Source organism: Bombus pyrosoma, linkage group LG9, assembly GCF_014825855.1.
Source record: "Bombus pyrosoma isolate SC7728 linkage group LG9, ASM1482585v1, whole genome shotgun sequence".
NCBI lineage: Eukaryota > Metazoa > Arthropoda > Insecta > Hymenoptera > Apidae > Bombus > Bombus pyrosoma.
In genome coordinates, this window is record NC_057778.1 from 11,710,539 (window position 1) to 11,721,351 (window position 10,813).

The 10,813-nt window shown below is 28.9% G+C and overlaps 3 protein-coding genes across 6 annotated transcripts; 1 reads left to right on the forward strand and 2 right to left on the reverse strand.

Moving 5' to 3' along the window:
• Positions 1–125: 125 nt before the first annotated feature.
• Positions 126–5,105, reverse strand: LOC122570610 (C-factor). Its single transcript, XM_043733144.1, has 5 exons — positions 4,843–5,105; positions 4,072–4,123; positions 1,094–1,284; positions 707–859; positions 126–373 (listed from the first exon to the last, which is right to left on the reverse strand). Exons 1-5 carry the CDS (start codon positions 4,966–4,968, stop codon positions 149–151), a joined length of 747 nt encoding a protein of 248 aa, XP_043589079.1. The 5' UTR covers positions 4,969–5,105; the 3' UTR covers positions 126–148.
• On the forward strand, positions 2,291–8,094 carry LOC122570609 (thioredoxin reductase 1, mitochondrial). Of its 3 annotated transcripts, none has more exons than XM_043733141.1 (8): positions 2,291–2,534; positions 5,671–5,894; positions 5,969–6,099; positions 6,177–6,406; positions 6,525–6,739; positions 6,830–7,012; positions 7,154–7,512; positions 7,595–8,094. In XM_043733141.1, exons 1-8 carry the CDS (start codon positions 2,387–2,389, stop codon positions 7,722–7,724), a joined length of 1,620 nt encoding a protein of 539 aa, XP_043589076.1. In that variant the 5' UTR covers positions 2,291–2,386; the 3' UTR covers positions 7,725–8,094. The 3 variants fall into 3 exon arrangements, with proteins under 3 accessions (XP_043589076.1, XP_043589078.1, XP_043589077.1); XM_043733143.1 differs by lacking the exon at positions 2,291–2,534 and adding an exon at positions 4,573–4,769; XM_043733142.1 differs by lacking the exon at positions 2,291–2,534 and adding an exon at positions 5,004–5,252.
• A 465-nt stretch (positions 8,095–8,559) lies between these two features.
• Positions 8,560–10,622, reverse strand: LOC122570534 (matrix metalloproteinase-24-like). Of its 2 annotated transcripts, none has more exons than XM_043732951.1 (4): positions 10,362–10,622; positions 9,777–9,929; positions 8,872–8,990; positions 8,560–8,768 (listed from the first exon to the last, which is right to left on the reverse strand). In XM_043732951.1, exons 1-4 carry the CDS (start codon positions 10,464–10,466, stop codon positions 8,579–8,581), a joined length of 567 nt encoding a protein of 188 aa, XP_043588886.1. In that variant the 5' UTR covers positions 10,467–10,622; the 3' UTR covers positions 8,560–8,578. The 2 variants fall into 2 exon arrangements, with proteins under 2 accessions (XP_043588886.1, XP_043588887.1); XM_043732952.1 differs by lacking the exon at positions 10,362–10,622 and adding an exon at positions 10,051–10,239.
• Between the last annotated feature and the right edge of the window lie 191 nt (positions 10,623–10,813).

A 10,813-nucleotide genomic window follows, 5' to 3' on the forward strand; every position in this document is an offset into this window, starting at 1 on the left:
TATTTTAATAAAAAAGGAATGGTATCTGTGTGATTATTTTTTATCTCAAATGTAAGATTGAATAAGTAAAGCAATAAAAACGACCATTGAAAAATTGTATCAAATGTAAATGATTAAGGAAACTGTAAGACCTATATAACACTTTTATTTACCAAGATAAAATTTTTCCATCATGTTGAATAAAACAACCTGTATGTTCTTCATTTAATAAATTTAATATATTCAAGATATTAGTAACACTAGTATCAACATCCATGGGTGCATTGGTTCCTCCCATATCTGTACGCACCCAGCCAGGATGTAAACAAGTAACAAGGATTCCATCCTCTTTTAAATCAATGCTCATTGACTTTGTAGCTGCATTGAGAGCTGCCTAAAAATAAGATAAATATTATAAACTATATCTATTACATAGCATAGGTAAATTCTTTATTGCACTATTCAGTCTAATATAAAATTAGTGCTTACAATAAAATACTGAGATAGTATGAAATAATTTTGTTGCAATATGTAACTGTATGAAGTTGTGAAGTAGGAACAAATAAGAGAATAGAGGGTCACTAATGTAAACAATATATATAAAAAACATGATTTTCTCAAACAAATCTATTACAATATTTTTATACATAAATAAATAATATTCAAATTTAATGTTTTGTTAAGTTATGAATTATCTATTGATTGATTCAAGCAAAGATAATATTACCTTGCTGCATCTATAAGGGTAATATCCACCTTCATTATTGTCAGCAATACTTCCAAGAATCGAAGACATGTTAATAACCGCAGCTCTGTTAACATTCATTTTTGATTTGTCTGCGAAGTTATTGGATGCTATTTTCAATAATGGTAAAATTGCCTAAAAATTTAAAAACGTATTATTTTTACAATTCATTCATTAACAATTCATAGAAATTAAAACAGCATGAATCCCATATATATATATATATATATATATATATATATATATATATATATATATATATTGTATATTCTTAAAATTATATTGTACATATAAAAACAGGACAAAATAATCCCAACTAAATGCAATACTTTTTAAAAAAAATAATGTATTAAAAGATTTTTAACTAACCTTTGTTAACAAAATTGGTGCTACAGTATTTATAAAAAATGTTTCTGTAAGCTGTTTCTCTTTTACAAGACCAAGCCTTGTAAATTTTGAACTGATTCCGGCATTATTAAATAGAACATTTAATCCTGCATTGCCTACCTTTTCGGCCACGACTTTTATTATTTTATCGTAATCTTTTGTATTGGCTAAATCTTAAAGAAAAAGAAGGAAATGGAAATGTACGTTAAAAACTACAAAATTTAATCTGAGACATCCTATACATATATTAAATCTATTGATTTCATAAATTACTTTATACTATGTACATACATGTATATCTCTCTTACTGCAACGCGCTTTTAGTGAATATTTCATTTTTATACTATAGTAACTACTCTTTGGCCCTGGTCAATAGATTTGTATGTATTTTTCAGACTACAGCTGCGTACATTCTCTACTTTCGTACTATTTGTGTTAGCTATTTATATTCAGCTTAAAATTATTAAATTGACGGTTTACAGATTTCTTTAATCTAATTTATATACGGTAAATGTAATAGATATTGGTAAGTCACATAATTTCTTTACATCATTTTTTTTTATTAGTTTCTCATACTCATGAAATTTCATCGCATTCATGAAATCGTTAACTTGAAAATTTGTAACGTAAAGTACTATTACACTAACATCAATATTTCTTATCATTAAGATATCATCTTATGAAATCATATTTTGATTATAAAATATAAATATAATTTTATAAGATGATATATAAAATGGCACATTATTTCATAAAGAATTTCATATTGTTTCGTTATTTAAAATATCTGTATTTCCTGCTTTATAATTTGTTTCGTTAATTAAAATGGTATGGTTTTTCTAATTTTATATAATTTTAATTTTTATGAATTAATTTTAAGCACTTTTAGATTTTGTATAAAAAAGGCAGTAAACCTTCCTACCGACTTTATAATGTAAAAATTGTTTTCTTCTCTTTCCACATCTAAGAAATGAGATCATTCATAAAAATTGTTTCAAAATCGATATTTCTTTTTTATACATGTAGATAATTTTTTTATTATATGAATTCAACAAATATTGCGTATTCTGGCTGCCAAGGCGAAAAAAATTATATATATAACTCTTATTATCAGATATCATAAGTACGTATCGACCAGTACTACTTTAATGAAATTCCACCGTTTTCAACAACAGAAAATAGAAGCAACTAAATCTTTGTTCTGTAAACATTGTTTATACATATTCATTTTTTGAATTCTCAACGTGAATTATTTCTCATTTTAAACATTGTAACATGAAATCTCGTAACTCGAAGGAAAAGAAATCGTGGTGTCTTAGTTGTCACAAGAAACCGCAAACCATGGACTCGGATTTAAGTGATCAAGAAACTGAATACTATACAAAAGTGAAAGAGCTGGTGATAGATGAAAATAACTTCAAGGGTAAGTCGAAAATTCTTTTCATGATTTGTTATCGAGACTTTTTAACAATTGCAATATTCTACGTAAAATATATTGATAATTAAAAATATTTGCACGTCTGAAAAATATACATAAAGTTATTTGATTATAAGCACATATTTTTCTTTTTAGTATTTTACGATAATATTAAAAATGTTTTTCCCCTAAGTCAAAATTAGTTGTAGCTCTTTTTAAGTAAAGACAATTAGTAAACTAGAGAGGGAAAGAAATTCCGATTAATCTGTAACATACGTATGTATTTATACATGTACATCCTATTATATAATGAATGTTATCTTTTTACATAGGTATATGAAACAGTTTCAATAAATTCGAAATTTCACAATTGGATCTGTTGAAAAATCTGGGCTAGATTGCTCATGTAAGCCTACCGATAACATTCACACGTATCTTCATAGCAAAACCGATAACGCTAAACGTATTTTATTTTAATTTGTAACTTCTTTGGAAAAAAAAACAAATTACACGGTAATATTTTTTATTATTTTTTATATTTTATTCTGTTGATTATTATATCAAATATTTTATTTACATTTAAACGAAATTTTTTTTTATCAATTCTAGCTTAGAAAGTGGCTTATTGTTTCCGAAATATGAATTAATCTTATGTCCCTGGTGGATTAGATTGATAAAAATGCGGAGTTCTTCAGTATTTGACTTTCTAAAATATTATTTATATTTTTAATATATAGTCAGTCTTATGTTTTAGAAATGAAACATCATTATACGAAATATGTGTGTTATGTTACCAAATTACTGATTGTACTTGACCGAATAATCTTTTCGTTCTTATTATCAAGTTACCAATTAGATATAACTATTGGAGGAGAAGACGATAAAATATAAATCTGTAACCTATTGTTGTATAATATATTTAAAATATTGTGTTAAAATTAATAATATCAAACAAACGCTTTTACCTTTTAACATCTCAAGTTTAGAAATACATTTTTTATATGATAAAAATTGGACATGGAATTTGTAATTGAATAAATATCGATAGAAATTGTAAATGGAAATATTAGCATTAAACTTTAGATTAAAATTGCCAAATTTAACAGTTAAACAGTTTATTATCTTTATATATTTTCTATATATTATTTTTATATTATCATTAATTATTATATTAATAATATTATATTATCTTTAAATATTATATTTATTTAAACCTAAGCTAAGGCCATGGTTGCAGTTACTGATTAACATAAATTTCATTTTTAAGAGCAAAAAAGTAAATACACATATGCATATATGCGTGTATGTAAGACAATTAATGTTTAACTTTAGTTTACTGAACTGAATCGTCCTTTTGTTAAATATCGAAAAATTTCATAGAACATTTGATTTATTTTACAATTTTTTTTATAAATTATCATTAATCATCAGTAGATAACACACTAAATTATGCTTTGTGATAAAGACAGTAACGGGGAAAATTTGTTTGAAATTACAAAATGGTACGGTACGGTTACATATTATGATATCGTATATTACATACCTATTTCAATAATATGAACGTTCTCCGATTTCTCAGCCAATAGAGTCAATTCCTGAAAGACAATATAACTTGGGAATATACTTAAAACGAAATAATTACATAATAGAAATGTTCTCGAATATCGCTAGATAATCGCTATTTATGTAAGAAAATGATCTTAAATCGTAATAATTAGCGTAACTTAATGCAATTCTAATTATTCGAACGGTCGTGTCATGTCATTATTATCTTTGATGTAGGAAGAATTTCTCGTATGAAGGATTTATAAAAGTATTTTGTGTCGTAAGATACTAAAATCTTATGCATTTATAAATATTTTTACGTGCGTTGGTGATTATTTGGATCTTCTAAGATTTAGATCAAAATTTTTTCCCAATAAACCGGGTTCTAAGGTTCGTTTTATAACGAAATTTACAGTGACTTGCATGAAACAGTTCCTTGCGCAATTGACCAACGCGCATTGTGTGAGTCACTATAAATCAGACTTAAAAACTCATGTGCTTGGAGCAACTATATAACAGATGGCGGTAAACGAACCAAGTAGGCGTCAGTTCGCTCTTGTCTTTTAGACGTAAGAAATCTTTTGGTCACACGCGATATACGAGAGTTAACGTTCTTTAAACAGGAGAACCATTACTTATTACATTCCTTTATAGCGTGAATTTTAAGTCTGTAAAGTGTAACGATGGCACCAATTGGTAAGTTGAATTTATAGCTTGAATCCGATTATTGCATAATATCTTTTCTCATTTACTTTATGACCAATCTTACCCTTGCTTTATTCACGTTTCGGCAAGTTGCAAAGATATTCTCTGGTGGTTGCAACATTTTTACCAGGTGTTTCACTAAACCTAGGCCAAGTCCGCGGTTGCAGCCTGTGATCAAGATAGACTTCATTCTATGTCGCGATTTTATTCCGAGATATTTTTCTATATCGTAATAATTTTCTAACGCGTTGTACGCTGTACTCCGTAAAAGAGTGTATTATCGTATATCGTGAAACACGAGTGTCATCAGGGTGACGTCACGTGGCCGTGATCGGCTGGCAATAATCATGGCGACGTTAACGCTGCTCGCTAGGCTTGTCACATTCCGCTCCGCTCACGCTAAATTGCTCGAGTTCTCATGGCCTAGATGTAATACTTTCCCTTATGGAAGAACTGCGATGGCTTGCATGTGCTGTGAGTGTTAGGTTTCTATGATTTGTAACTGCAAATATGTCTTAATTTTGTTGATAATATGTAAAATCTATATATTCGTATACCATTGAGCTATTATACCGGCTAGGTTAAAAATAATCGAATTAATTAACATGATTCAATGATTTGTTTCTCAACTCCATTAATTTACATGTAATTTAAGCGCTAGTTCTATATTTCTAGATACTGTCTTATTAAAATGTAGTTTTAACTTATTGTTAATAATAGCAGAAATATCATATAACCTCATGCTCATGATCATTCAGCTTTTACATAGCTAGAACATTTTAACATGAAAAATGGATGAAATATTTCAAAATATACATTCTACAATGATCAATGTTGAAAATTCAATGAGCACAGTTAATTTTATAGAGGACTTTATTTATTATGTTTGCAGCTGATCAAAAGTTCATGTATGATCTGCTTGTTATTGGTGGTGGATCAGGAGGTTTGGCAGCTGCCAAAGAAGCAGTGAATCTAGGTGCAAAAGTTGCAGTTCTTGATTTTGTTACACCATCTCCAAGAGGTACTACTTGGGGTTTGGGTGGTACTTGTGTAAATGTTGGTTGTATACCAAAAAAGTTGATGCATCAAGCTGCTTTGTTAGGAGAAGCGATACATGTATGTTTCATTAGTAGATTAATTATGTTTTATTATTCAAGAGAACTTTGAACATTAAAATTTCATATTTCTAGGAATCAGCAGCTTATGGTTGGCAAATACCAGATCCAAAAACTATTAAGATTGATTGGCAAGCATTAACAACATCAGTACAAAATCATATAAAATCTGTGAACTGGGTCACACGAGTAGAGCTTAGAACAAAGTTAATACCATTCTATTTTTACTTTTCAAGCATAAAATTTGTATTTATTAATTTGATTGGTTCTTTTATTATTACAGGAAAGTTGAATATTTCAATGCACTTGGTTATTTCAAAGACCAACATACAATATGCGGAAAAATGAAAAATGGAGAAGAAAAATTGTTTACAGCAAAGAATATTTTGATTGCTGTAGGTGGTAGACCAAGATATCCTGATATTCCTGGTGCTTTAGAATATGGTATAAGCAGCGATGATATCTTTAGTTTAGGGGAAGCTCCAGGGAAAACTCTTGTTGTTGGTGCTGGATGTATCCTTTTTTTTTTTATAAAACATTTGTGACGATGCCTCAAATTTTTTTCGTATCTTTGTCAATGAGATTTGAAATAATGTTATATAATGCTTCATTTTCCTTAATGGATGAATAGATATTGGCTTGGAGTGCGCTGGATTCTTGAATAGTATGGGTTACGATGCAACTGTAATGGTACGTTCAATTGTTTTACGTGGATTTGATCAGCAAATGGCAAATACTGTTGCTGAGGAAATGGAGAAACGTGGTGTACACTTTATTTATGAAGCTAAACCATCAAAAATTGAAAAGCAAAGCGATGGTCGGCTTCTTGTACATTGGGTAGATAAAGTATGTTCTATTTTATTAATTAAAAAGAAAATATCTATATAATTAATGTTCAAGTTATATTTATATAGCGATAAATTTTCTTTGTTTTAGGATAGAAACACACATCAAGATATTTTCGATACTGTTCTCTTCGCTATAGGTCGCAAACCACTTACAGAAGAATTAAAACCAGAAAACATTGGTCTTAAACTTGTTCCCGAAACTGCAAAAATAGACGCAATAGATGAACAAACGAATATTCCAAATGTATATGCTGTTGGTGATGTGCTTCATGTGAGTGTTATTTTTATTTTTCACTTGTGAAAAAAAAATTTCCTTTTCCAACTTATTAAGATTTATTGTTATCGACGTAAAAAAAGTAATGTAAAAAATTGAAGATAGGTAAATATTTACAGTTTTTTTTGCGTATTACAGAAAAAGCCAGAATTAACCCCTGTTGCCATACATGCGGGTCGATTATTAGCGAGAAGGTTATTCGGAAACTCAACGGAAAAAATGGATTACGTGAATGTTGCAACAACAATATTCAGTCCTTTAGAATACGGTTGTGTTGGTCTTAGCGAAGAAGCAGCAATTGCTATTCATGGAGAAGACAAAATAGAAATTTATCATGCATACTACAAACCAACAGAGTTCTTTATACCACAAAAAGATGTTTCTAATTGCTACTTAAAAGTAGTTGCATTTAGAAATGGCGATCAGAGGGTGCTTGGTATGCATTTCATTGGTCCTAATGCCGGTGAAGTGATCCAAGGTTTTGCTGCTGCTATGAAGTACGTATTTATTTAGTTTTTTACTATACTAATAATGTGTTATTTTATTATTATCTTTTATTTCATTATTTTATTTTTCTAGGTGTAATTTAACATTTCCAAAACTAAAAGATACCGTTGGAATTCATCCAACAGTGGCAGAAGAATTTACACGTATATCTGTAACTAAACGTTCTGGGCTTGATCCTAAGCCACAAAGTTGTTGCAGTTAAACATATATGATATTAAACTTGTTACATTGCTAATATTTGTGAATATTTCGAAGTATGATCGACGTTAAACGTTTTTCATGCTTATAACATTGGCTTCAGAATTAATTTTCTGAGCGGAATTCCTTTGAACTGGAAATATTTTTTACTGAGTACCAGTAGGAAAGCATTCTTAGGATATTATATTTTCGATATGAAATTATAGAGCACCGTCCCGTATGGAAAACTTGATTCCTTTGGAGCATTAGAAATTAATGCAAATATAGTTTATATTATTATATTTATAGTGATTTTTATAAATATAGTTTTTTCAAATATCAGTATATTATTCTGTATACATTCGAAAGAAAGTAAATAAATATGAAAAAATATATATATGTCAATAATTTATTCAATAAAATACGAAAATATAAAATTTTACATAATAAATCATTCATAAGAAAATCAAAATTTTGAAGTTAATAGTAGGTAACGATTTATAATTTTAATAAACGTGTTATATTGAATCTGAAAAAAAAATAATTCAACGATTAACAATTACGTGATATATTAAATTGTATTTAAAAATCATCGAGTTGCCAATTATAAAATATTATTAATGTCGTCAACATGTAGTTTGAAAAATATTGACATCAGAAGTAAAAGCATTTTAAATCATTCTTTTCTCGCCGCATTCACTTTTAAATCTTATTATCATGGACAATTAAATTATTTCTACTGCTACGGAAGATACAAAGAGATGATTAAAAGGAGAGAAAGAAGTGCGTCTGATGATGATAAAATTTTATGCAAGGTCGATTTGAATGTTATTCCAAGGTCATCGACACAAGTAAACAGATTGACAATTTTAATAAGTTTTATTTTTTTTTATTTTGCAGCACTGATTCTTCATTGTGAGATTTTCGATTAAAAGCAGTGATAATCTCAGGATATGGACTATGAATCGGCTTAAAATTAAGTCTTGAATATCCGCTCCGTGTGTTCAAAGTCCTTCCAATTTCAGATGTAATCATTTCTTCTCCCACCTTTGGCGTCCAGTTAGTTATACTATTTGTGATACGCGTAATAATAGATACATGTAATGAACGTAATATATGAAGATGGAGGATAAGCTGTTGTGCTTCATTATTAGATGTTTTTAGGTACATACAAGTATGTGATGTTTCTTGTTTTCCAACCTTTCGATCCTATTACGAAACGCTTGTTACGTTGTAGATTTTTCCTTTTCCTTAAAATATCAGGAACACCACATCGTGGAGATGCCATTAACTATAACAGTTTCCTCTAAATGAAAACTTCCAAAAGTAACACTTTACACTCGTTAGAAAAATATTTTAAATAATATAGGAAGTAAAAAGAATTTAAATTAAAACACCAAAAACAATTGAGTTTTGTAATTATTTTTCACATATAAAATTAATTGTTTGATAGTAGCAGGTTTAACACTTTTATTGTCAGCTCTCGCAACTAACTCAAAACGTGATGTATATGCGAAAAATGTCAAAGCTATTTTGATGAATACATAAGTAAGTAAGTGGATAATTAAGCGCGTCTCGAATTCTCGAGTTCAAGAGTCTGAACGTAAATGAACGCAGTTGATATATCGGCTGGCTGGCACTAAAAGAGTTAATACATGTGTACATAAGTAAGTGAACAAAAAACGATATATATTAAATTATTTGTTAAACTTGCTTATAACTAAGGAACCACGCAGACTGTTTAGATAAAACTAATTACAATTGATTCTTTAAGTTCTAAACTTTCATTTGAGCCCAGATATATTTTTCCACGCTCTACAAGAATATCGAGAAATAAATACATATATTCTAGTTCTATTATAAAAAAAGCCGATGACCTCGAAATCTTACAAAAAAAAAAAAAAAAAAAGTGAGAAATGACTATTTCCATCTCATTTGCACGGGGCTCTTGAAATACCGTAACTCGATCTTGAGAAGTTCTCTCGCACAAGAATAAATAAAACAGATATTCAGGTGACCCCATTCAGCTGAATAAGTATAGTATTAAATACGATAGTCAAGAGACAAAAAAATGCACCTTAAGTGTCGTGTTATCCAGTTGCCCAGTAACTGGGATATTGCCGAATTCTTGTAGTGTTTTTACTGCGTTTGTTATGGCATTTTTCTCATATAACGCATCCGAGTCAGCTGTACCACTTTCCAAGTACCCATACTCCTTCATAAAATTTATCTAGAAAATTATTCACAAAGTTTCGTGAATAAATCGTGATATTTTGATATTTTGTTGTTAATCAGAGTGGTATTTGTATTTTTGTCGAGTGAACATAAAAGGTTATAATATTTATATATACATATATGAACTCGGTTGAACTCATTCGCCAAAATCTTTATTTGTATCTTCTATCGGATTTTCTGTTTTCTGCTTAGCACTATAACATTGTACGCCAATATAAAAAGAAAGAATAATAGTTACATTTTCGATCGCACGAATTTAATTCAAAGAATATAACAAAAGATTATAAGCATCTGTGTTATCTACATCAGAATATGCGTATTTTGAGATATAAAAGCTTATTTTTATAGAAATCTAATTCTAGTTTGATTTGTAATAAGATATCTAATAGGAAATGTTCTTCATAAAATGAAATTTCTTTTCACCTACCGCAGACAAAGATGGCGAAATAGTATTAACATTCGAATAAACAGGTGCTGAATCATATTTTCCCACGACAAGAAAGACAGAGAAGATAATGTAAGATAACTCCATGAATACACTGCCTTCACAGAACTTAATAATTATAATTTATATTTAATTTATTTCGTTGAACAGTGATCAAACACCAAAGAAATATAACTATTTGTTTAGAACTTTATTAAAATGATTCCCAATGTTTGCATACGTTAGAAGCTTCTTCAACTAATCAGGAACTGAAACGGTTTAATGACTTCTTGACATAGCAGTAACTTCAGCAAGATTGATAACGAAGCCGATGTCACTTGACCTTTGTCTGTAACCAATATGTAAATTCATAAAAAGACAGCATAAACTCTGTTAGCTATCCAATAGATAACCATATGTAACATTTTCTTATTTATCACGTGAGAATAATAATA